The sequence below is a fragment of the Salvia miltiorrhiza genome, chromosome 4 (genome assembly GCF_028751815.1).
Source record: "Salvia miltiorrhiza cultivar Shanhuang (shh) chromosome 4, IMPLAD_Smil_shh, whole genome shotgun sequence".
NCBI classification, from domain to species: domain Eukaryota; kingdom Viridiplantae; phylum Streptophyta; class Magnoliopsida; order Lamiales; family Lamiaceae; genus Salvia; species Salvia miltiorrhiza.
In genome coordinates this window covers 25,547,625-25,574,982 of record NC_080390.1, presented here as the reverse complement: position 1 = coordinate 25,574,982, position 27,358 = coordinate 25,547,625, and the positions used below count along the sequence as shown (strand labels likewise).

General features: G+C 35.5%; 3 protein-coding genes across 3 annotated transcripts; all 3 read left to right on the top strand.

Moving 5' to 3' along the window:
- The first annotated feature begins 3,126 nt into the window (after window positions 1-3,126).
- On the top strand, window positions 3,127-4,630 carry LOC131019984 (uncharacterized). Its single transcript, XM_057948622.1, has 3 exons — window positions 3,127-3,230; window positions 3,440-3,793; window positions 3,878-4,630. The coding sequence occupies exons 2-3, from the start codon at window positions 3,623-3,625 to the stop codon at window positions 4,298-4,300; spliced, it is 594 nt and encodes a 197-aa protein (XP_057804605.1). The 5' UTR covers window positions 3,127-3,230; window positions 3,440-3,622; the 3' UTR covers window positions 4,301-4,630.
- Window positions 4,631-4,705: 75 nt separating this feature from the next.
- LOC131023204 (uncharacterized) lies at window positions 4,706-6,086 on the top strand. The gene is made up of 3 exons (XM_057952746.1): window positions 4,706-5,278; window positions 5,352-5,435; window positions 5,481-6,086. Exons 1-3 carry the CDS (start codon window positions 4,706-4,708, stop codon window positions 6,084-6,086), a joined length of 1,263 nt encoding a protein of 420 aa, XP_057808729.1.
- Window positions 6,087-14,097: 8,011 nt separating this feature from the next.
- LOC131019983 (transcription factor MYB25-like) lies at window positions 14,098-17,412 on the top strand. Its single transcript, XM_057948620.1, has 2 exons — window positions 14,098-14,509; window positions 16,150-17,412. Exons 1-2 carry the CDS (start codon window positions 14,248-14,250, stop codon window positions 17,151-17,153), a joined length of 1,266 nt encoding a protein of 421 aa, XP_057804603.1. The 5' UTR covers window positions 14,098-14,247; the 3' UTR covers window positions 17,154-17,412.
- Window positions 17,413-27,358: the final 9,946 nt, after the last annotated feature.

Sequence of the window (27,358 nt, the reverse complement as noted above, 5' to 3'; positions counted from 1 at the left end):
TGTGATACAAAACTTATTTATTTTATTAAAAATGCTACTACTATGTATTGTCACTTCTATTTTCCCCCGACATCTACAATACTACAAGGCAGTGGTGCTGGTGGTCGTAGGAAATATGACCAAGAAAAGGCGATGATTCTTGCACAGAAACCTATGCGACTTCGTAGGAAATATCAAACGAGGTCGAGGGTCATCATGATTCAAGAAATTGCCCTACAAAAGAATCCTCAAATCTTAATTAATCCTAGAGTATGCCTTTTGTATTTATGCAGCACTTTCTTGATTTTAAAATACAATGCTACAACTATTATTTTAATTTTCAGAATAATTTTCAATGTGTTTTCATTTGAACAATGTGTTTTTGTTATTTGTTAAATGTTAATACTCCTATTTTGATCTCAAATTGAATTTACAGTTTTTATATGATATATTTGGCTCCAAATATGGTTTGTTAATGTGGTACGTTATTCAGATACGTAAGTAGTGTTTGTTCAACAGATGATACACATATTTTTATTCAAAATTGCCCCATGCAAATTAAATAACTTGCAAAAATAATGGGTGATTATTTAGTTTGTAGAAAATATACAACCCAATATGTTCATTCAAAATTGTTCCACGCAAATGAAATTTTCATTTTTATTTCTTATATCACTGCACTATTGAACAATCAATTATATATTTTTTATAAATTTCTTTTGTCGTTACCAAAAAAAAGAAAAAAAAATTCGTGCAGAGCCTCAATTTCATGGGCGGAGCCACACTATGAGGTGGTAGGGCGGCAATTGCCCCCCTCCCCCCCCAAAAAAAATAGTATACTTATTATATTAATATATGTGTATAATTATTATATATATATAAAAAAAAAGGTTTGCCCCACCAAAATTTTGAGACAAAAGGGGCAAAAAATGGAGATTGGAAAAAAGTTGACTTTGATAAACTACATTCTTTTTCTTTTGTCTAACGTGGAGATCGGAAAAAAGATAAATAAGTTAAATTTGCACCAATTAGTAAGTCTTGTAATGGAGATGGTGAAGACAAAAAGAGATATTGTGTATTTATTGATGTATAAGCTTATTAAACTTGCACTTGTTTTACCTGTGACAACTACAACTGTGGAAAGAACTTCTGTTATAAAAATTGCCAAAAGTCAGCTTCGAAATCGAATGGGTGATTATTGGATGAATGATTGTTTAGTTACTTATATTGAGAAACAAATTTTTGAGACAGTTAATATTACGTTGCTTTCAGAATATGAGTGATCGTAGGAAATTATTATAAAAATATTTTATTATATAATTTTTATAAAAGTTATTTTAAATTTTCTTTATTTGCCCCCCTTGTCTTTGGGGGCCTGGCTCCGCCCCTGCTCAATTTCAAACTTTTAATTCATTCGAATAAAATTGAAGTCCACTAAAATATCAAATACAGTTCAATATAATTAAACTTCGAACAAAGAGATTAATCAAGAGTTAATATATAGAAGTGTCCACTTTCATATTGTAAAATTAAAATCTAGCCTATGAAATAAAAATATTAAAAAATGGCCAATTTTTTAGCAAAAAGTCAGAAATACCCTTCCCTTAAAAATTAAAAAACACGCTGGGGATTAAGTTCTGAATTCGCACCTTATTCTTCAAATCTTCAACCAAAACTTCAAACTCTCTCTCTCTCTCTCTCTCTCTCACCGTCAACTTTCTCTCTCTGTCAACTTTTTCTCTCTCTGGAGCACCATCAACTTTTTGCAAACTCTAGCAATCAACTTTTGCAAATATGCGGCTGCTCCAATTGCTTGGTTATTGATTAAATAATGAGAAACCTGCATCACATGGATCGTTTTCTTTGGAGATATTTGAGTCGAGGTTTGATGTATTGAGATTCATCGAGATATTGGTGACAACTCATAAGATCGTTTGTTTCTATTTTTTTTATTCCCCCTATTTTTGGTTTTCAATAATTATTTCAAAAAAAAAAAAAGTTTGATGAAAAGTTGAATTGAATTGAAATTTGAATTATGTCTAAAACGACAATCTGATAAACATAGCAGTGATTTTTTATGTATTCTTTTTAATGTTCTTGAATTCACAACCAGATCTATGAATTCACAACTTAATGTTCTTGAATTCACAACCAGATCTATGCATTCACAACTTAATATTTTTGAATTCACGATCACATCTATGAATTCACAACTTAATATTTTTGAATTCACAACCAGATCTATGAATTCATAACTTAATGTTATAATTCACAACCAGATCTATGAATTCACAACTAAAACTCGAATTCACAACCAAAATAAATTCTAGTTTTAGTTGTGAATTCAAACTTTAAAAACTCAAATTCACAACTACTTGAATTCACAACCAAAAAATTCTGGTTGTGAATTCACAACCAAAACATTCTAGCTGTGAATTAAATTTTGGTAGTAAATTCATAACAAAAAATTCTTGTTGTGAATTCGACTATGTAGGGTTTAGGGTTTAGGGTTTAGGGTTTAGGGTTTAGGATTTAGAGTGGGTTAGAGTGGATTTAGGGTTTAGGGTTTAGATTGGGCTTAGGCTTGTGAATTCACAATCAAAAAATTCTTATTGTGAATTCGACTGTTTAAGGTTAAGGGTTTAGGGTTTGTGGTTTATAGTGAGTTTAGGGTTTAGGGTTTACGGTTGTGAATTAAATTTTCGTTGTGAATTCGACTGGTTTTGAATTTACAACCAAAAAATTCTTATTGTGAATTAAGGGGGGTGCATTCGTTGTGGAATTTGATGGATTTTTATGGATTTTAAAAGTCTAGGTGTATTCGTTCAAGACTTTTAAAAGTCTGCAGAAATCTGGGTGTATCGTTCAAGACTTTTAAAAGTCCATATAAATTTGGGTGTATTCGTTCAAGACTTTTTAAAATCCATACAAATCTAGGTGTATTCATTATTCCATTGACTTAAAATCCGGAATTACTTTCATGGATTTCATCCAAAAAATACACACGACGAAATCCGGCCAAGAACCACGAGAATTGAAATCCATGAAGTTTTGGAACTCAGCAATCGTTGAGAGTGCCGCTCGGTTGCCCCAATCGCTGGGCCCAGGCAGCCCAACCCACCCACGCTTTTTAAATACAGTTCTTCGGATTTTTTTTCCCTCATTCCACAGACGCCAACTCCAAAAATATACCACAGAAGCAGACTTCAAAAAGAAGACAAGTTTAGGGTTCTATATTAGCTTTTAGCCAGGTATTTTTTTCATAAATTTTATATCTTCATATTATTTTAATTATGCAATTTTTCTATAGCATGAATCTTGTACCTTTATAAATTGTTAGCAACTGTATGTTGTGTTTCTATTTCGTGTGAGTTGATTTCAGTTTTTTGTTGATGTTTTTTATTTTTTTATTTTTATTCATTGATATAGTACTGTATTTGTATTTATTTTTGGTGTCTAGTAATATTATTATGGGACTCTCAACCACAAGATTCCAAAAAAATGGCAGTGTATGAAGCATGGACAAAGGAACAAAGTGATGCCTTGTTAGGAATTCTGGTTGAATCTGCACATAGGGGATGGCGCGATAATAGTGGTTTATTTAGCAAAGCCACAGTAGAGGAAAGGATATTGCCTGTTCTGAATGAAAGACTTAGGTGCAATAAAAATTATAATCACTACCAAAGTCGTATCAAATGGTTTAAGAGCCGTTGGAATGCTTATTCAACACTCTTGGTTTAAGAGCCGTTTTGGCTATGACAACAACACCAAAAAATTCACGGCCTCAGTTGAAGTATGGGATGCGTATATAGAGGTAAATTTATTATCAATTATTTTTTAAACACAATGTTATTTAAATAATATAGTTAATTAATAATTTTCTTATTTATTATTTTAGGCTCACCCAAAAGATGCATACTTACGCACTGGGAGTTTTTCGGATTTTGAAGACTTGGGGCTTGCTGTTGAAAACGGTGTGGCTGTAGGAAGAAACGCAATTGGATTGGGAAGTGCTACTGATGCTAGGACAATAGGAGTTGATGAAAGTAGAGGTCCGCACATAGAGGAGTTGAATTACGATGCTGATAATGAGGCGTTTGTAGTACTGGGTCAAGATGATCCACCGTTATCCGGCTCCAAATCACCTTTGGCATTCACTGAAGTGCCTGTGGAGTCCACTCAGAGAAGAGCTCCCGCCAAAAGAAGCAGAGGCCAGTTTGAGACAAATTCAGGCCACACTGAAATAGTTCGCATCAGGAGTTCATGGCAGAAATTAAAAAAATCACTAGCACAATGGATCGAGTTGAAAGCCTCTTCGTGAAACGAGATACTATGCTGGAGAGAAGAGAAAAAGAAAAAAGTAATACAACTTGGGATGCTATCAAAGAAATTCCTGATTTGAGTGACGATGTCCGTATGAAAGCATTTGACTTGCTTGTTACAAAGTCACAAAAAGATGGATTTATGAAAATGACTGTTCCTGAACGTAAAAGATGGATAGAATCCAAGACTAGGGATTAGAGGATAGTTTAGTCATGTTTTTTGAACTATGTTTTTATTTTTGTTTCACCATCTTTTTATGAGTACATTGTTTTGTGGGTTTTATGTTTTAATACTTTATTTTCTTGATTAATGAATGGTTTTTATGAGTATTTTTAAAAGGCTATTTTTTGTTCGTCCCTTTTATTCTTATTTCAATTATTGTTTCATTGTTTTAAATGGCGGCATGAATTATGAAGATAAAATTAAAATTGCAATTGAAGAAGACATAGATGAAGAACTTGAGGATGAAAGTGAAACAGAGATGGAGATTGAACTTTCTGATCATGCTAGGCAACTGATGGAAGCAGCTAAGGTAGTTATCACTTTATTGGGAAATATTATGACGCTACATCCGACTGCTGACAACTCTCTGATGCGACGACCAAAGACTAGGGAAGGATTCCGTTTTATTACGAGAATGATGGATGGAGATCCGAGCCAGTTTCGACAGTTGTATAGAATGTACCCTGACGTCTTCATCAAATTATGCCAGATCATTAGGGAGAAAGCCCATGTGGATGATACACGATACACAACTGTTGAAGAAATGTTGGCAACATTTCTCATCATTGTAAGGCACAACGATCGTTATTGTAACGTTCGTGAAAGGTTTGGTCGTTCGCATTTTGCTGCTAGTCAGAACTTCAACAAAATCTTGAGAGCATTGAACACCATAGCACCGGACATGATGGTTAAGCCGACTGGCGCAATACCCGCTAAAACTCGAAAAAGTACCAGATTTAATCCTTACTTCAAGGTATAATATTTCTGCTCTTGTATTATATTAAATATTTTTGGTTTTTGTATAACACATTCACCTATTATTTTAGGATTGTATCAGGGCTATAGATGGCACTCATATCCCGGCCATGATAAGAGGTAGAGACGTGAGCTGTTATCGTAACCGTCATGGGGTGAATTCGTAAAATGTTTTGGCCGCTTGCAACTTTGATTTGCAGTTCATCTATGTGCTTAGTGGATGGGAAGGCTCAGCCCATGATTCTAAAATTTTAAGTGATGCATTGTCTAGACCAAACGGACTCCACGTGCCTCAAGGGAAATATTTTCTAGTAGATTGTGGATTTGCTAATCGTCGTCAGTTTTTGGCTCCGTTACGTGGCGTTCGATATCATCTCAAAGATTTCGGTGGTGACGGTCGTCATCCAAGAAATGCAGATGAGTTGTTCAATCTTCGACATGCATCATTGCGAAACATGATTGAACGAATTTTTGGAATCTTCAAATCACGTTTCACAATTTTCAAAACAGCTCCTCCGTTCCCATTTCAAACACAAGCAGAGTTAGTATTGGCTTGTGCTGGATTGCATAACTTTCTCCGAAAGGAGTGTCGTTCTGATGAATTTTCAGTCGAAGTTGAAGAAGGAAATGTTGCACCAGATGTTGAGAACGATGCAAACATTTTGGAATATCTTTCTCAAAGCCAATTGTCCCAGCGGAATGAAGCGAATATATGGAGAACAAATATTGCTAATGCTATCTGGCAAAATAGTCAAATATCTGAAACCGATCAAGACGATCAGGCGAAGACCGAAGATAATGTTTAGGGGGGTGTTTTGATGGATGTCGTTGAATTAACATTTTTTTTCAATGTTGGATTTTTTATGGATGTTGACGTTATTTTTAGATTTTTTAATGGATATTTGATGAAATCCACTGAATTGAGCATGAATTAGGGGGTACTTGTTTGGGATTTGAGTAAATCCTTCGAATTCGTGGATTCTGACTCACACTCCAGCGGCCGCTGGAGGCCAGAATAGGCTGGGTTCCCAGCGGTCGCTGGGTTCCCAACGTATTCTGGCCTCCAGCGGCCGCTGGAGTGTGAGTCAGAATCCACAAATTCGAAGGATTTACTCAAATCCCAAACAAATACATCCCCTAATTCATATTTTTGGGGTTGTTTATGTTACAAATTTGTGTATATTTTTTATTTTGACTTCATCATTCGTTATATTTATGTAAACTTGTATGATGATAAAAACATAATAACATGATTCAAATCCAAAACATGAAATCTAAGTATGTTTTAATGATAACATGAAACTCATTAATCAAATTCAAACATAATTCAAATCCAAAACATGAAATCATTCATGGATAATGAAAACAAACATTAATCATTGTTCAAATCCAAAATATTAATCATCAACCAAATTCAAAAGATAAAATTATCCAAACTCATAAAACAATGTCAACATTAAACCAAATAACAGAGATATAAAACATCGAAAATGTGGTCTCCAAGAATCCCACTGGCACTGCAACTCGGCAATCTGCGGGTCTTGTGCATCAAAGCGAGCATTCATATCATCCCTCATTGATGTCATCGAGGAGTCAAAATGAGCTTGGAATGCTCTCATGGAAGAATCAAAGTGTGTACGGAATGATGTGAGATCATTCTGAAACTGCTGATGGTAGTCTCTCGACATTGAACCACCGGCTGCTCGATCTCCATTCCCCTCGTCTTCTTCCTCTGCCTCTTCGGCTTCCTCTTCAGCTTCTTCTTCGTTCTCCTCTTCTTCATCATCACCGGCGGTTCCAGATGGACCGGCACCAGGATCATTTCGGGGACGACGGCCTGCTGCAATCTCGGAGTGTATATAGTTAACTACACAACTCATCTTCTCATGTGGAACCAGCGTGAATTGGTCAGAAATCAATTGAGCTTCTTTGAGCTCACCATAATCAATGTACTCACCATGCAGCTCATCCTGACCATCCCGAGGCCCCTCTGTCGCAGTAAGAACTCCAAACTTGTGTGCCAAACCAGTGATAATAGTATAGAAAGAAGCATGGGCAGCAAGGCGCTTCTTCGCCCGAATCATAGCAGCCCAAATAAATTGTGAGATGCACACTTTTGTGCCATCTAAAGCACAAGCCAGCAAAAATACCTCATATGCATTCACCTTATTCGCCTGCTTATTTCCAGACACATTATATGCAAGAAATTTATGAACAATAGACAACGCCGGATCCTTAATATACCCACTAGGCATACCCGAACTATCCCAATTATCACAGCCAGTCAATTGATTCCACACTTGATTAACATTCCATCCCCGAGGTTTATCAGATAATCCAAAAGTAGGGAAACCAAAAACAGCTTTCATTCTAGCCAAACTAATTTTATACTCTCGCTCATACATCCTAGCTTTAATCCATTTCATATCACCACTCATAACCACAGTAGTCATGAACTCATAACATAGAGGATCATACCCAAAAAATTCAATATCTCTAGCATACTCTTTCATCCCTAGATTATTCAAATACAAAACAACTTGCCGCTCAAGTTTCAAATCAATAACCAAGTCCCAATCCAAGTAATGTAGTTCATGTTAAATTTCTTAAATATTTCTCCCTCTAGTTCGGTTTGCAAGTCAAAGGGACATTCGTACCTTTCGCTCAAAGTTGGCTCCTCCTTGCCTCTACGGACGTTGGCGTTCTTGGTTCGGACCATTATGTCGTTGAAGGTGACTGGAGAGGGTGGTGGTATGGAAGGACTAAAGTGGTGGTGATTTTTTCGATTTTGGCTGGGAGGATTAGGATCTGTCGGCGAAAATAGAGAAATATGTGAATTAGGGCACCAGCGCCCGCTGAGTAGGTATATATAGGCCATATTCCTAGCGCTCGTTGGAACCCAGTGGTCGCTGGGTTTCCAGCGCTCGCTGGAACTCAGCGGTCGCTGGGTTTCCAGCAGGTGTTGGGACTCGGCGGGCGCTGGGTCTTTTCTAGCGGGTGCTGGTTCTCCGCAGGCGCTGGTTTCAGGAATTCAATTCCAAAATTATCCCGTAAAGTCTTCAAAAATCAGTGACAATCGGGGTGAAATCCAACCACGAATTCTTTGAAAGTCGTCTGGAATCTATATGAATTCCATGAAATTTAAATTCCATGGACTTTTTAAAGTCTGTGGAAATCCACAACGAATACACCCCCCTAAATTTAGGTTGTGAATTCGACTAGTTGTGAATTCACAACCAAAAAATTCTGGTTGTGAATTAAATTTTGGTTGTGAATTTGACTGGTTGTGAATTCACAACCAAAAAATTCTGGTTGTGAATTCGACTGGTTGTGAATTGTGAATTCACAACCAAAATTTTTTGATTGTGAATTCACACTGGTTGTGAATTGCGGGATTTTTTAAAGGGGTGATGTTTAAAGGGTAAAATGAAGTGGACATTTTTTAAATTTTTAATGTGAAGAGTATTTTGGTAACACTGGCCATTTTTTAATATTTTTATCTTAGTGGACAATTTTTAATTTTACAATATGAAAGTGGCCATTTTAAAAATCCACTCATTAATCAATATGTGAAATAAAAATTTTGAATTAAATAATGTCAAATGCAGTAATAGTTCGTTCATTAGTTTGTTGAAAGCGTCTTGTACGTAATTTATTAACATATTAGCTTGCATTACAAAATATACAATCCAATTTGTTCATTACAAAATTGTGTCACACATATTTTTTTTCGTCGTTCATTAAACGCATTAAAAGTTCGCCATAATTGCATAACTCAATATGTTCATGTTCAACTTCCACGAATATAATGTTTTTTTATTTGTTTCGTATGTTATTTATACATTCATCCAAAAAATATCTATTCGTACAGATGCTAAAAAAAACTTTTCGTCCAGTGAAATAAAATTATCAAGTAAACTTCTCACATACAAACGAACAAACGCACGTCAAAAAATACAACGAGACTATTGTCACTAATCAATTACTAGAATCCAATGTTTTCATTAAAAAATGTTAAAGGTATTGTGTCAACCACAAAAATATCAGTATAACCAAAGCATCGTCCAGTGAAATAAAATTATCAAGTAAACATCTCACATACAAAAGAACAAACGCACGTCAAAAAAAATATAACGAGACTATTGTCACTAATCAATTACTAGAATCCAATGTTTTCATTAAAAAATGTTAAAGGTACTGTATCAACCACAAAAATATCAACAAAAATATCAGTATAACCAAAGCATTTCATAACCAAATTATATTATCGACCAATCAACAACAAGTTGACGTTCAATCTCGGATTCTTGCAAACCTCACTATAATGATTCGACACTTCCTTTGCTACGTCTTTTCCGAATTTGTTTCCTTCCCAAACCACCAAAGTAGCACAATATCGTACTCGCATCATGCAAAGTTTTCTGTTCGGTGACACGGTTGACATGCATTTCCAATTAGGTGAACCATCCCCCATGAATGTTTCTAAGTGCCTCATAAGGTAAATTCCCGTGTCCTCTATATTTATTCTATCAGCCCACTTCATCTTTACAGCGTTTAACTTTACTTTGCTTACCGACTTTGCCTTTCGGTCCTCACTCAAAGAGTACAAGTAATCTGTCAGTAGACGACGCTGCAAAAAATAATTATTGGGAAGCCTCTACTAACACTTAATATCATTCAAACAAAATTTTGTAAAGCTTCCACTCACAAGACTGCTACAAACTTCCTCATAATGTATTCGTATCGTCAATCGACTCCACATCAATCATACTATCCAGTATGAGCTTCCTTTCCTTCTTCGTATCAACTGATATGACGTAGTACAGTTTCTCTATGATCACGGGAAGAAAAACTGCATATCATAACAGACCAATGTCATGTATTCCCATAAATACAATATTTTCTATGTACAGAAATTGATAGATAACTTACAATATTGACTAGATGCAACGGGTTATGTTGGTACATACTCAATTCAGACGACATTCTAATATTGAAAGTATTACTCTTTTCGTGGTAAGACAGCTCACTATTACTTACACAATCACTCTATAAAACCAGGTAATGTTAGTATCAACAAGAGTCACAATTCATTATATAACAGCTCACAATAAAAAATAAATAAATAAATAAACTCACGTAGATATTTGTGCTTGCAAAAAAGCGCAACGGTGAATCATTTGAACGCATATCCTCTTAATTATTCAAAAATAAACACCACGTATTTATTATGGTTATATCAACGATGCACTCTTTCTTCATTGATTGCATTTTGTATCTACTTATCTCAATGTTCTTGTGTGAAAATAGTATTTCAAACCTACACACATTAATCTTAGTCCATAATATAGCTAGATAACCTATTACGAATATAATCGAACATTGTACTCGTCACGCGTATTCGAATACATGTCGTATATAACTATCTCTTTCTCATGTTTTGTCACCCTCTTGGATGGGCATACTTCCCGTTGTACGAAAGGCGACCTAAATTTACTTGTTTTCACCCAATTTTTCGTCTTCTCAGTATTTCCAACCTTAAAGTCAGTATTGGTATATATTTCATCCTCAATCTTCATAGAATAAATGATTATCATATAGAACATACCATATATTTCATGTGTCTATGGTATGTTCTATATGATAATCATTTATTCTATGAAGATTGAGGATGAAATACATACAGGTGCACTTTATTGTCGTCTTTTTTTGAAACATTTTGGTTGCAACTTTGCATATGTGCATATTGATAATCTGTTTATCTAAAATATTATGATGTATCTATGGTATGTTCTATATGATAATCATTTATTCTATGAAGATTGAGGATGAAATATATACCAATACTGGCTTTAAGGTTGGAAATACTGAGAAGATTCTATGGTATGTTCTATATGATAATCATTCGGTCTCCCTGCCAAATGAACACCAAATAAAGCATGTTAGCCACCAACAAAATATAGAATACTCATTTTGGTCGAATGTAATATAAATTATCTCCCCGTCCCTTCTCTTTTTCCCTTTCAACCCAGTGCTAAGTCCCATTTTTGAAGTTTTGGCACTTATTATGAAAATTACAGAGCAAGCAAACATTACAAACTAATCACATTTCATGTACCAACATGTAATATTTCTACGTCATCCACATCCTACCTTCAGCTTAGCTTATTGCCTTTTGCAAGGACAACCTTGTCATCTTTTTCACTGGCTCAATCGGACATAATTCAACTGAAAGTGGGAAAAAATTAGAATGAATGAATATTATACATGAAATAAATATTGTTATAAACTTTAAACAAAAGCAGTTTTCATTGTTATGAACCTTCACGCTTTTTCTCTTGAATGTCTTTTTGTACACCTACGAACGAATACAATAATTTAATGAACTTTAAACCAAAGCCAATACCATGAATCGCATTTCTCTGTGCATATTTAAGCTTTAATAAAGCATCATGGAATACGGCATGGGTTGTTCTTGTATTCAAAGTTGGCAGTTTTAGCCTTCTGCCAGAAAAATGTCGACGAGCGTCAGGTTTCAGTCCACGACGAGGGGCATCTTACACCTTTTGGTATGGTTACTAGTTTTTTTCCACCTTAATCGTCCATAACAACACACCCATACATTAATGCACTTTGTTCCCTAGCCTTAACATCAGTCATCGAAGTCTTACTTGCTTTTGTCGATGCATTAACTACAATTAAAAAAATGAACCAAATTTTAATAATCTATTAGATTGTATAATATATAGATCCAACTAAATAGATATAGTATTTACGATTGGTGAAAATACCTTTCCCGATATCAACCATGGCAGTACGACGGGTTGAGCGGAATACGACTTTTGACTTCCCTAGTTGTTCATTAAACAACGGATGTTATTTTTCAGTTGGCAAGAATGTGCAATCAAATAAGTTCACAATTTATAAGTTCATTCAATTACCTTTATCGACATGTGTAGTGTGCGAAGAAATCAATTTCTTGCATTTTTTCTCTGGTGAAATTGACGTATCACTTGGTGTATCTGGTTTATAACACACATTAATTAATATAATGATCAGTAAAAGGTAAAAAAAATATATAATATTTTTCACAATTACCTGGGACCACAATATCTATTCTAAGCACATGAGCCATATCTATCAAACATAACCAAAGTTTATAATGAACTTAGACAAAAGACGAAATTATAACCAAAACTTAAACGGATTAATTTTCTATTCTCAGAAACACAACACAAAAATACATGTGATTATATTAGAAAACTATAACATGTTGATGATATATAAACAATATTTAGACATATGAAATAAATGTAATCGATTTCCTATTTCAAATAGTTTTGAAGTGTAATTGTCTCTTATACAATATTGTGTTAAATTGCTTATACAGACATTACATTATGTCGAATATTAGACGTTCATATCAAATTCCCGGCGAACATTCATCATTTATCACATCTTTTGAGTAAGGTATTCGTAGACGTTCATCGTCAAAATCATTTAAGATCACTACGGAAAATTAATCTTCTTATAAGTTTATAAACAACTACATCTTGGTGTACAAAATTGACAGAATAAGATGGAAAATTAGTTCACCAATCAATTATAATAAAAATTGATACATTAGATAAAACCTAAATACGTAGATCGTCACAACAGTAAGTAAAACGTCAATTTAAGAAGGGAAGTATATATCAATTTATAAACGTCTGACCAAAGTAATTGAATCACCGACCTTGTTCATCGACGGCATAAACTCCGCAACAAGGGATTGTCGACGGCGGAATTGAAACACCTTCGTCGATGGTAGAAATTCAGCTACGACGGAATTCAGCAACACGGGTTCATTGACGCCGCAATTGAAATACCAAATTGATTGGCGACGACAGAAGTTCAGCAACAAGAGTTCATCGACGGCATAGTTGAAACACCGAACCTGTTCGTTTAATTCTTCAAGAAGAATAGAAAATATCAAACACCTATAATCACAATTCATGGTATTGAAACCAAACTAGCTCCTCGAATGGAAAGAGATAGATATGCGGGATATGATCTTCTCCAACAAATCCGTTGAATTGTAAGTTTACCACTATGTGACCTTTTAACCGAAAATGCAATTTTCGGCGAATTAATAATGTCGATTAAAATAAGAAATCCTCTTAATCTCATCTGTCCATTGAATTTCAACATACGAACAAGATTTCTTCATCCTTCTATCTATAAGAGTTCTTTTCCTATAGAAACTGACCCTATATATGGATGGGTTAAATAAAAATATCTTTTAAAATATATTAAAAAGTGTTTATACCATAATCCTCCCTTTTTGAATTTATACATTTTAAATAGTTCGCATTTTATATGTTAAGAAGTGTTTATACTATAGTCCTCCCCTATATATAAATGGCCTATTGTTGATATATACCTAGAAAACGTACATAGAAATAGGTAGACATAACAAGTTCTTAACGAATCGGTTGAACCATTTCACAACTTCAAACAATCAAATGGATTCTTATTTCCGGTTGCATAAACACTGTTGAATGTTTTGGGACCTATCATAATCAACTACTTTGAAACATGTCAACAATTATTCAATTATTTCTCTAAATTTTTTAACAAAAACGCATCTTTTTAATAAACCCTGTTTCGGCGCACCAAAGCAAAAGCGGTTGGATGAACAGTGGGCCCCGGGATTGCAATTACCGCGCTAACCCTGACCCGAAACGACGCCGCATCGCCCGGCTACGGCATCCTATCGTGCATCACTGCCGAGGACACAGATGTCATTCTCGCAAAACCTTGTTACAAAACCGTCCATGGAGAAGTCGATGCAACTCAAAACTTTGTTTCGCATTTGCACCAAATTTGATTTTGCAGTTACAAAAGGCTGTTAGGTACGATTGCAGTTCAGTCTCTCGCAGCGCAACATTTAATTTCTCTTTCTCTTTTGGTGAAAGTTTTTTGGAGATGATGAATGGAGAAGCGGAGGTAGTTGAGGAGGAGTCGATGGAGGAGGGCGGCGGAGCAGAGGAGGCGGCGAAGGGGAAGGGGAAGGTGCGGGGGCCGTGGTCGCCGCAGGAGGACGCGATTCTCAGCGGCTTGGTGAGCAAGTTCGGGGCGAGGAATTGGAGCCTGATCGCCCGCGGAATCCCCGGGCGCTCCGGGAAGTCGTGCCGCCTCCGCTGGTGCAATCAGCTCGACCCCACGGTCAAGCGCAAGCCCTTCACTGGTAATATTTTCTTCGTTTTAATGTCTTTGAATGTTTATTTTGGTGTTTTGTAAATGTCTTGATAGTTTATTCTGTTTTTTTTTTTTCATAATTCCTATATGTGTTTGACAGTTTGTTGTAAGTGGATTAGTGTGTTAAAGTATTAAGAGTTGAAGCTTGGAAGGGCTACCTTTCCAGCAGTTGAGAAACAGGGTAAAATTGTGTGTGATCTACTCAGATTGTTGTGCTTCTTGATTATTAGTATCTCATAGCTCTAGTTGAACTCAATAACATGTGATGAAGAAACAGTTGAAAATGGAGAGAGTTCAATAAGGGTTTACATTGTTTGTGTTTCCACCAGTTGGAACTTAAGAAAACTCGGTCCATCTGGTTAACTAGGTTCATGATTTTGTGTGGTCCGGTATGGATAGGAGTTGCATGCACTCGGTTGTATGCTGCATTCTACTTTTACTTTCTTTTCTTTGATTTGCTTCGTCTATGACTAAGATGCAGAACTCATTTTCTTTGCATCCAATGCGTGTTTAATGAATTATGACATCAAGAGTGACTCCGGTTATAAGTCTATAGACCTTCAACCAAAATACCAACTTAAATAAATAAAACAAATGGATGACAAGGAGGACGTGGCAATCCACTTGTCTCTGGGAGTGATTACATTATATGCTGATGAGGATGCAAATCAGTCTAGTTACTTTTAAGTTTTAAGTTATAAGCTTGAATTTACTGATTTGTGTAACCATCTTTTCTTCTTCTGCATATTAATCCAGTTCTTTTAATTGTCTCACAAAGTTAATATGAGGAAAGAGTACAAGTATAGAAAGAAGAAGCTTAAAATCTTGTAGTTCAATATTCAGAGAAAGAGGTTAGTAGTGTTCTTTAAAATTTGAATAATAGTTGTATTTAATTTGACCATTTACCAACAGCAATTAGCTAAAGCTCAACTGACTAGCTATTGAAATGACAACGCGAGCTTCTTTGCTGAGAACAGTGACTTGACTGGAAGAGAAATCATGGTTGCCTATTTCCTGAACGTTATTGAATGAAACATGCTGTAAATATCAAAGAAGCTATCATATGTTCTCCATTAGTTGTTTGTCAGGGAACAATATCAAACTCATTGATTCCAAATTACCTTGTATGTATGCAAGGAGGGTGATGACTGGATCATATACTAGTATAAATTTGTAGGAATGTGATTAAGAAGCATTTTGTGTTCTCAATGTCAAGTTATGCCTCTGCTTGGTATTCTGGAGCTAAAACTGTTAATTTGCTTTAATTTTGGAGGCTCCAAACTTGCCTATTTACGTTGTAGTTTTTGGTTGCCTCTGGTCTTGGGAGGAGTTACGAATGACATTTCCTTTATCTGACATTTGGTCAGTGCCTTGTTTGAGCACTTCTACCAGTCACAAATTTATTCTTTTGTAATTCTTTTCTGCATAACTATAAAATATGTATTTTTGTGTCTGCATGCTTTGGAAGGAGGGATAAGGGGAAACTCATGAGTGGGGATGAAGCTATTCTTCTGTGTTTCCACCTGTAGTTTTAGCATTTTACTTCAAAATTAGGCTGTGGAACTCTGTTTCATTCTTGCATATTGTTCTAAATGGTGTAGTACTCCTATCATGTTTGTGCTTCTGCAGATGAAGAAGATCGTATAATTCTAGATGCTCATGCAGTTTATGGAAATAAATGGGCTTCAATTGCAAAACTTCTACCCGGGAGAACAGATAATGCAATAAAAAACCATTGGAATTCTACATTAAAACGTAATTGTGTCAAACATACGAGATCAACTCTAGCAGCTGGCCAGATGTTGCAGGATACCAGCACCAACTGGATGCAGGCATCTATAGAAGGATCCTCAACAGCTTCGTCTCTTAACTCGTTCAAATCAGAGAAAGCAGAAATATCGGTGACGCCCTATCAACCAAAATCACCCACTGCAAAATGTCATGCTCACGAACCAAATCAAGCCATTGTATCATTGAGGTTATCAGAAACGAAGGACATGAGACTGATGGAAGATCAACCAAACGAGTTTGGAGGGAATACATTTACATCCGCAGGCAGTTGTATTTTCAAACCAAGTCCAACCACTGTCGAAGCTATTCACCACTCTGCTCAAGGGACACAACCACCTACAGTCTCTCGCCCAGTTGCAAAGCTCGGAGCGTTCAATGTTTATAAAGACACGCCACCGCTCTCAGGGACAACACTGATGCAGACATCCGAACTGGATTCAGGACTATTCAAGTTTCTTGATGGCGAACTCGTGATCCCATCACAATGTGGGCATGGCTGCTGTTCAGCATCCACCAAGCATCCTTCTCACAGATCATTGCTGGGACCAGAGTTTGTTGAATACGAACAACTTCCCGCTTTCTCAAGTCGGGAGGAGTTGATGTCTGTAGTGACGGATTTGAATAGCATCACCTGGATCAGAAGTGGTCTTGAGGATACAGAGAGGCTCTCGGCCGATGCGGATGACTTAATGGCGCGTGCAAGGACCTCTGTGTTTATGGACATGGAAGAGAATATGGGAAATGAACGTTTCTTGTTTACTGGCACAACGAGAGAAGCGAGATCGACCCAGATGACAATGCCAGCATTCAATCTGCGAGCTCAGGTTGAAGGTTGGAGTTAATGTCTTCTTTATCTGGAAAATTACTTGTCAATTCGAGCAGGCAGCAATTTTGCATCATCCCTCCAATTCTTTGGAGAAGATCAAGAAATTTTGTTAGATTATTCAACAGCGGTATGTGGCTTTATCAGTCTTCTATTAATGTTAATGTTCTTTATGTATAGTCTCTCTCGTTGCATATAAATGTTGCGTTCGTTTGTGAACGAAATATGTAATGCTTAAATGAAACACAAGATTAACATCATGCATTAATTTTTATTAAGGGTGTGTTTACTTTGATTGAAAAGAAGAGAAAAGATATATTTTCATCCATTTTCCTTCATTTTCACATGTTTATTATGATGAAAAATTTTCTCCAAGCATATAAAATATTTTTTTGAGCAACCCTTTTTCACTCATTTGCTCTCCTGTTGGATAATATTATCTTAAGGACTCATTTTCTCTCTAATGTTGGATAATCTATATATACTATAAAAGATCAGTACAACGGTAACTTTTTACCGCCAAATTTTCTCTCCCATTATTCTCTAAAGTTAACCAACTTCTCTCACTTCTAACCAACTCACCGTCTCTCTCTCTCTATTTTTCTTTTTCTTTGCAAGTTTTCAATTTTTGTTTTGTTTTCTTTAATTTTTTTTACATTTAGAATTTTTTTCCCTAAAATTTATATAGTAAATTAATTAAAAATTTAATACGCATATCAAATTAAATATCATGACATGAGCTTTAATTTAATTTATAAAAGTATATAAAAACTTTAAAATAAAAAGAAGATATTCAAATTAATTTTTTAAAATTAATCTCTTTCTCTCTCATATTTTATAAAGGAAGTTAGTTTTTCATCTTTTTTGTTATTTGCATAAAATATTTTATGAAATCATGAAAATTATGTACATTTTATTATGCAAGACTACAATTATTTTTATTACTCTTTTATTTCAACTTTTTATTTTATTTTTTCACTATATTCATGTTTTAAACTTGCATAGTGTAGAGAGATACGGACAATAGTGCATTTAATTATTTTCATATATTTTGTCGTATGTTTGGATTGCTTCAATAGATTATTTCGTATTGGTTATATATAAAAATATGAAATTTAATGATATACAATTGAATTTTACATGAGTTTTAATTTTAATATTTTTTTAAAATCCAACTTGGTGTACGAATTTATATTGGTTTATTTTAGAATTCTTTAATCTAATAGGGAAAAAAAAGATAAATTCATAGATCTGTAATTTATTTTTCATGTAAAAAAAGTAGAATTGAACATATGATTTATATTTATTTAATTTAACAATCAATTTTTTTTTGTAATATATATATTTTTAAATGCAATAACTTTATAAATTCAATACAACATTCTCACATTCTTACGAAGATATAAGTTTCACAATAACCAATCCATATATAAACTAGGCATGTAAATAATTTTTATATAATATTTGAATCCCCTATATTATGAAGAATTTGTATTAAAAGATTTTCCATAAAATTTAAGGATACTTTTTATTTAAAATTTACCAACCTCCTTAAATTTTATAGTCTGAATACCTCTTAATTTCGATGTCCGTCGTGCATCGCACGAATGGGCATATACTAGTATTATCTTAAGTAGGGGTTTGAAAATATTTTTCAACATTTTCTCATCTTTTCATCTCTAGTAAACATATGATATAAAAAAATGAGAAACTGATCATCTTTCCTTATCCATCCTTTTCCTATGAAATTTTACAACCAAAATAAGCGCACTCAAAAGGTTAATCATAGTTTGCACTCGTAACTTTGACCGTTTTTTAAAATATGTCTCCCAACTTAATATTTTCACTTCAAAAATCTTCAATATTGGGAAAAACTTTATTTATATTCGGTCTTGTAGAATTTGGTGACGAAATGAAGGATAATTCATCCTTTACAATATGGCAAAGCCACGAAAGAAAATTATCAGTCCAAACCAACGGCTGATTACTATAGGCATGAAACACTCCAATGAGCATATTTTGTCTAGTAGCAAAAACCATCTCTCGAACGTCCTCCGGGAGGAACAAACAGTCATCCTCCGAGGAAGCCATGATACGGACTGCAAATAAGGAGTCCTTGTAGATCTCGATGAGACGGATATCAGCCTCCACAAAAACAATAATATTCGGTTTGATCTTTTTGGTAACTTGATAGAAATATAAAATAAAAGAGTTGGGAAAATAGAATTGTTTTTATATATATTATACTATTATGTATGTATAAAGGAAAAATAGAAGTGTTTTTTCTTAGGGTGCGTTCTCTTTGATTGTAAATTTATCATGGGAAAATGAAGGATAAACAAAATTTCATCCTTTAAATCCTTCCTTTTTTTCCCACATTTCCTACTTGACCCTTACACATTCCTCATTTACACTACAAATGAGGGATAATATTATCACACAATTTTTGGAGAGATAATGTAGAGGCTAAAATCTACAATTGAGGATGACGTCTGCACGTCCGGATCGATCGGGCACTAGCAACATGTCAACACAAGAACACGTAAGAGCCCTAGGTTGAGCACCGGGAGGGGGTTTCGACCGTAGAGCCTCCGACGCTCAAGTCAGTAACGGAATAGGAATAGCGAAGTGAAATAAAGAACATGATGAAATAAGAGAGAAAGACAGGCTGGAATGCGTGGTTATTCCAGGCTGTAGGCGGCGTCCGAGGGTGGAAACGGTGACAGTGTGTTGTGATAATGGAATATGGGAGGCGGAGATAGGCCAAGTTGGCTATTTCTGGCTCAGAAGAGCAATTAGCGTGGCGGCGGAGTAGAGAGAATTCAAGGAGTAGAGAGCAAGTAGGATTTTTCGTGTCCCCTTTTGATGACCTAGTCGGGCTGTTTATATAGTGGACATCCAGCCGCTAGGGTTTCTACAGTCTGGCCTCGTCAAGGCCCTTATCTCCCAGGTTGTTGCAATTTGGACGGAATTGCAAAGATTCACCCATCTGACCGCATCAGCTTGGTGGGAGACGTGTTTTAGGGTTTGACGACTGTGAGATGTTTTTTAGGGTTTGACGGCTGGGTCTGACCACCTTGTCAATCTAGGTTGACACAAACCCTTGGGCCGCATGCGATATATCCAGCTTGGTTGTGGATTCAAGTCGATCTATAGGTTATCGGGCTAGACGGACCGATCTTTTTGACTAATTGGGCTTTTTAGGGGTCGTGTCAGATTGGCGAGCTAGCTTGATGGGCTTAGGCTGTGTAATACCCCGTTTTCCTCGAGCTAAGTTTAGAATAATTTTTTAACTTAGATTTAAGATGATTCATGCCGGATTGAGAAAAAGAATTTATTTTAATTCCAACAAAAATGATTTACAAAAGCATTTGTAAATTTAGTTATTAAATTCATATGCATTGCATATTTATTTGATTAAGCATTCAAGCATTCCATGAGTTGAGATTTATTTTTCTTTTGGGCCTTATGTTTATTTACCTTTGGTTGATAAATGAGAGCCCAAACCACTCTTGACAAAGCCCAACCCATCTTGATTCCTAGATATTTTTCTCCATCTCCACCGCCTCACTATTCCCCCTCTTCAAATACACCTCCGCTGCACTCTCTCTCTCTTTCCAACCGAAGAGAACTTCAAGAACAATACCCAACGAATTCAAGAACAGCAGCCAACGATTCACCCAGCAACTCAAGCCAAGGTTTCACCTTTAACTCATTTGCTTCTTCACTTCACTTTTCGATCTTTAAACCCAAATATTCATGTTCATGTATTTGTGTGTTTTTACGAATTTTAGAATTGTAGCATCATAACTGTTAAAGGAAAGGATAAAGGTAGAGTCTTGTTGTGGAGTTGGCTGTGTGGGCGGATAAGTCGAGAGTAGAGGAGAGTGAGGGTGGCGGTCGTGGCTTGCTGCGGTTGCCGGAAACAGAGAGAGGTGACGGCGCTTCGCCGTTGCCAAGGAGGAGATCTGCGTGAGCTGTACTGTTAGGCTGAGAAAGAAAGGGGCGTGAGGTGTTCAGAGGTTGGGGGTGAAGAGCAGAGCAGAGTAGCGAGAGTTTAGAGCTGGGAAAGACCACCAGAGCTGGGAAAGCCAGGGCTGGAAAGGTCAGAGCTGGAGGACAGAGCAGAGCTGGAGGGCAGAGCAGAGCTGGATGGCAGAGCAGAGCTCGAAAGCCAGAGCTGACCATCAGAGCTGACCGCCAGAGCTGACCATCAGAGCTGACCCCCAGAGCTGACCACCAGAGCTGACCATCAGAGCTGACCATCAGAGCTGAATGTCAGAGCTGGAATGACAGAGCTGAATGCCAGAGCTAAAAGGCCAGAGCTAAAAGGTCAGAGCTAAAAGGCCAGAGCTGGAAGACAGAGCTCGGAGGCCAGAGCTGAATGACCAGAGCTGAAAGGCTGAATGCCAGAGCTGGAATCCAGAGCTGGGAAGCCAGAGCTGGTAGAGACCAGAGCTGGTTAACGTAACAGAGCAGAACGAACTAGAATTTTGTGTTTTTTTTTAAAACACTTCTTATATGCTTAAGTATGAAATGAGCCATGCATTGCATCATGTTTTAATTGGTTTTATTTTTTATAATTCCAATTACAAAAGAAGGATGAGTAAGAATATTGTTGGTGTTCTTAACTCAAGAGAAATGTTTTCAATTATTTATTCTATAAATTTTGAAAACCCGGCTAAGTGAATCATAGAATGTTAAGTACTTTACCGTGACTTAAGATTAGATTCAAGGAGACCTATTAAGAATAGATTTCTTGTAGGCTTTGAACGTCAGGAGGATTAGCACTGCTATTCCGATTCAGAGATAAGGTTAAACGACAGGCTTTGCCTATACAGGTGGGCTTACTTTCCAAATGTATAAAGTATGATTGAGTTATTAAGCTCTAAATGTTTCAAGTAAATGCAAATTATTTATTCAATGAAATGAAAACTGTTTATCCAATAAAATGTTTATGTGCACTCTGCTCTGTTTAAGGCTCGCCACAACGAATCAATTGAGGTTCTCTTATGGCCTAACACGTTATTTGAGAATTGTGTACACTCGTTAGCTGACTCGGTGGGTTGATCTCCATCGGGCACTAACTAAGAGGCGTTATAAGGGTGCTTGCTGGATGTGTTCCGAAGCATGTAATGTAAGGGCCTGCCTGGGTAGCGTCCCGAGGTCAAAGGTAAACTTGTCTGGGTTACGCCCTCAGTTCAAGTAAATGGGAGAAACGGATCCGTCGGTGGCTAAAAGGTCCGGGATCACAGCGAGTAACAGAAAGGGAGTGTGACATGTGCGCACAAAAGAAAGAAATGTTTTAACATGCTTAGAAGTTCTTTCACTTTAAAACCTTCTAAGTCATGTCAAGTATGATTGGATAAACTGTCTTTATTAAAATATGAAATGTTTCAGAAAATGCATGCCCACTAAGTACATTAGTACTTAGCCCAAAATTTCTTTCAAATGTTTTCAAGTTGGCTGGCTGGTGCTGACGGGACGGAGCTGAGGCTAGGGTTAAATTCCTATGTTAGACTTCCGCTGTAGCAATTACTCATATCAGTCTTTTGTTTTCTCAACTTAAGATCTTCATGTTGAATTCCAAATGATATACCTGACCGAGCTTAGACTCGTCACTACTAAATTTATGCTAATGAATGTCGGTTGTCAGAAGCATGAAATAAAACTTGTGATCCAAAGCGGCATAGCCCGACTTTCTATCCTATTTCGGTTTTTAACAAGGTTTTTCCCTTGTTTATTTCTATGAATTATTCACACCTCGATTATATTTATTCCTTCAAGAATTGGGGTGTGACAGGCTGAGTGTTAATTATTCAGCCTGACCGTTTAGATAAGTTGGGCTTGAAGCGGGATAGTCAACCTGGGTCGGTCCATGTTGATCTTGCAATAAGTATAATTTGATTTATCGGGTTGGACGAATAAGTTTCCTGAAGTAATTGGGCTAGCCGCATTATCGATCCAAGTTGGTTCGAAGTTTGTCGGGCTGGACTGACCGGGTTGCTTGGCCCATTAGTCCAGCTTGAAATGTTAATTGGGCTTGAGCCAAGTTGACGAATTTTGCTCACTACAGATAATATTATCCCTCATTTGTAGTGTAAATGAGGAATGGGTAATGGTCAAATAGGAAATGTGGGAAAAGAAAAGAAGAATTTAAAGGGTGAAATTTTATTTATCCTTACTTTTCTCATGATAAATTTACAACCAAAGAAAACACACCCTAAAGAAAAACAAAAGTGTTAGTTACATTCTTACACCCAAAGCATGCTCGAATTCTCAAAATTAGACCACATTTTTGACATTGGCTAGCATAAAGGACGTGCAACGCACGTATAATTAATGTCATTTTATCTTATATCTCTCATTGTTTTTTAATGTGCAGTTGATATGGTTTTCGTTAGTAATATTTTACTATTTTCAATTCGTACCAAAGTTTCATAAATATTTGATGATAATTATTAATATTTAAAAATATAATATTTTATACTATAATTATAAGTTAAAGTTAAAATAAACAAATTTTAAATAATAGTACAAATTGATGGAAAAGAAAAGACTCATCAACGTGGTATAACACTTATCTTCTATCTATTTTTCAGTTTGTAGTGTTCTGTAATGTCCTTGTTACTCCCTCCGTCTCCCAAACATCTTCCTAAGGGAAGATGTCACGAGTTTTAATAAAAATTAGTTGTGTATTTGATGAATGGAGAATATGTCCCACAAAAAGTAAAATTGTAAGATTAATAGTTAGTGAAAGTGGAGGATGAGTCCCACAAAAAGTTAAATTATAAGAGTAATCTAGATAATAATGTATAAAAGAAGAATTTTTTACCTCCAACATTTCCCTCCATTTTTCTCTCTCTTTCACTAATTTTTTCACTATTTTCTTTAATTTTTTTTCTAACCATCATTAAATTTAATTCATGAAAAAAATACTTAATATACTACATCATAAATTTAAGTTCGTGAAAAGATCTTTATTATGGTATAAAAAAATCATGAAAAATGAATTTAAAATAAAAAAAATTATGAAAAAATTAAAAATATTTTAATTTTTCTCTCTTCATTAGCATTTTACAACTTTTTAATTATATTTGTGTATGAAAATATTAATTTATTTATTATGACACTTAATACTCTATAATAATAATAATGTGTAATGTCAATTTTCATTATCAAATAATTTAAATTTATTTAATAACTATAATTATCATTATACTTTATACAAAGTTGAAAATATATGTTTCAAATTCAAAATTTTATTGAGTAATTGATGTGGATTATTTTATTTTATTTTATTATTAAAACATATATTTCATTTGTTTATATTTTAATTTTATTTAATATTTTTTCATTATTTAAGCATGTCATTTAATTTCGATGTTTGTCGTACATCGCACGAATGGACATTTTAGTAGTTAGTGAAAGTGGAGAATGGGTCCCATAAAAAGTGAAATTGTAAGAGTAATAATTAATAAAATTATCTCCGAAAATAAGTTAGGAAGATGTTTTAGGGACATACCAAAATAGAAATAGAGGAAGATGTTTGAGGGACGGAGGGAGTATATTATATACTTCGTCCGTCCCCCAAATAACTTCCTATCCTTTTTTAGACGTCCCTCAAATAACTTCATATCCATTTTGGGACATTACCCACCACTAATAATACTTTATATATTCTTACTTTTCAACCTTTTATCATTCCCAATATTAATTATAACACATTTTCACCATTTTCAATACTAATCATAACACTTTTCCTCCATTACCTACTTAACATTTTTTCCTTAAAACTCGTGTCGTCCCCTACTAGGAAGTTATTTAGGGGACATAGAGAGTATATCAAATAAATTTAGTGTAGTATCTAATGAATTAGTATAAATTTAGTGTAATATCTAATGAATTAGTATATTTTTATTAATATATAATATGTAATTTTACATGTACAATTGAAAAGTTACAAAGTGGTATAGATGCTCGGTGGATTCCGCTTTCGTCGCGTCCCAAAACTGAACGGGAGTGGGCATCATGCTGCAGAACTCAAGGGGAGAGTTTGTGGGTGCAAAGGTTGTGTTGGGAACTAAATGAAATATCATAATCCTAGTTTTGATGATACCAAAATCAATAGGTTTCACTTGTAATAGACTAGAACTGTTCGAACTCAAGTGTTAGTGCTCTTTTTCTAGTTTAGTTGTTGTTCTGAGACTGAAGACTGAAGCCGGAGGACTGAAGACTGAAGACTGAAGTTGCCAACTGATGTAACGATTAAGGCAAAGTCAAATACTGATATTTGACTAACCAGTCCAAGAATCAGTTACGACTGATTATTTAATGCGAGCCACGTGGATTCAGCGGACTGATACTAAAGTCAAGTATCAGTTAAACATTCTTCCTCGGACTGAACCTCTAAAGTTTAAAGGAAGCCACACACTCCAGAAGTACAACCGCATTAAATGCAGAGATCTCATGATCGTCCTTTCTCTGCAGAGGCCATTCCTTTTGTAGATTACCTTTCAGAGATGTCCTATCTCCTGCTCCTCAAAGTAGCCGTTCTCACCAAACAAAGGAACCTCGAAGATTGAAGCCTCAACCCAAGTTCAAATTACTCTCTAACGGAAGAATTCTTGAAGACCATTTCAGCCAACGGATCTATTCAAGACGTCTCCTATAAATAGAGCTCGAGGATCACTTCAATCTTCACCGATTCAACTACATAAGTTGAAACGCTGCCGAATTCGTTACTCAGCATTCAAAGCCCTTCCAAAGTTTGAATCGAAGAAGAGAATCACAAAGCCAAAAATCAGTCACTACTGATTACATACATTTTCTTATAACTTCGGCAAATATTGTATATCTAAAGCCTAGGTATAACTGATTACATAGAACTTGTTCTTTGTAATCTAGTTGGCAAGTTTTCAAACCTCTTTTCAATCTACCGAATCGAGAGTTTGAGTTGTAAGGAGTTCATACTAGTGCTCTGTCTCCGAAGAGATCTTAGTGCCTAGTGTGCGCTAAGAGTGAGAAATCCAACCAGGTGTGTTGGTACTGAAGATAGGATCTTCAGTTGTCCAAGTTTGCTGTGTACCCGTAAGCACACGCCCAGGTTTGTTGTGCACCCGTAAGCACATGCCCAGTGAAGTTGTCGGTCTGATCAACTGACCGTGGATGTAGGAAGTGTTTTCCGAACCACATAAAAATCTCTGTGTTATTTACAGCTTTCAGTATTTAACTTCTAACTTGTGTTCTAACTTTCTTAAACTAAAAGCTGATTAACTGCAAAGAGAAACTTAACTATTGACAACATGTTTAATCTCACAGGCTATTTTGAAACAAAAGTTTTTCGCTGCGTGTGTTATTAGTCTAACTAACTGATCTATCTTCAGATAATCAGTAAGATTCATAACATCTCTCTGTTTAACAAACTCGACTGAACCCTTACGTGTATCAGTTAAAGTCTTTGACTTAACTGATAACTCTTTACTAAATAGTATTCAGTATCAGTCGTCAACCTTGTTTTGATAAAACTCTTTTAACTAAAAAGGTTGAGTCAGTTTGTATTTCAAGTTTCTTTTTCAAAAATAGCCTATAGGTGTATTCTCCCCCCCCCCCATACACCTATTCGAGACCTTCCAGACCTATCAGGTTGTTAAGTGGGCTGGTCTGTGGAAGGTGGTTCAGGGAGAAGCGATGGGTGTCTGCGAAGCTCTGTCTTGGATCAAGGATAGGAGCCTAAGTATGGTTGAAGTTGTTACAAATAGTAAATTGGTGGCAGATGCTCTTGTATCAAATGGAAGTGATAGCTCTGAGTTTGGGGATATCATCTATAGTTGCAGACAGTTGCTCATAAGTTTGGATTATGTTAATGTTTGTTATGCTAAAAGAGCTACGAAGCGCTTGTGATGTTATGGATATGTATGTTTAGGATGAACCTCCGACTATTGTGAAGGGTCTTCTTCATGGTTCATGCGTGTGTTCTTAATAAAACGCTTGTCTTTGTTGGAAAAGAAAAATATTGCTTAAGAAAAAAAATTAATAAATATTTTCAAATCTTCCGTTTTCAAAATCAATTCATAGAAGTAACTATTGTTATTTTTGTGTAACCAATAATTAACCGTATGATAAAAATTAATGATCAAATTGTTCAAAAAACAAATTAAATAAATTATCCTTAATTATTTTGCCTCATTGAAATTCAAATAAGATGTTGCAACATTAAGAAAT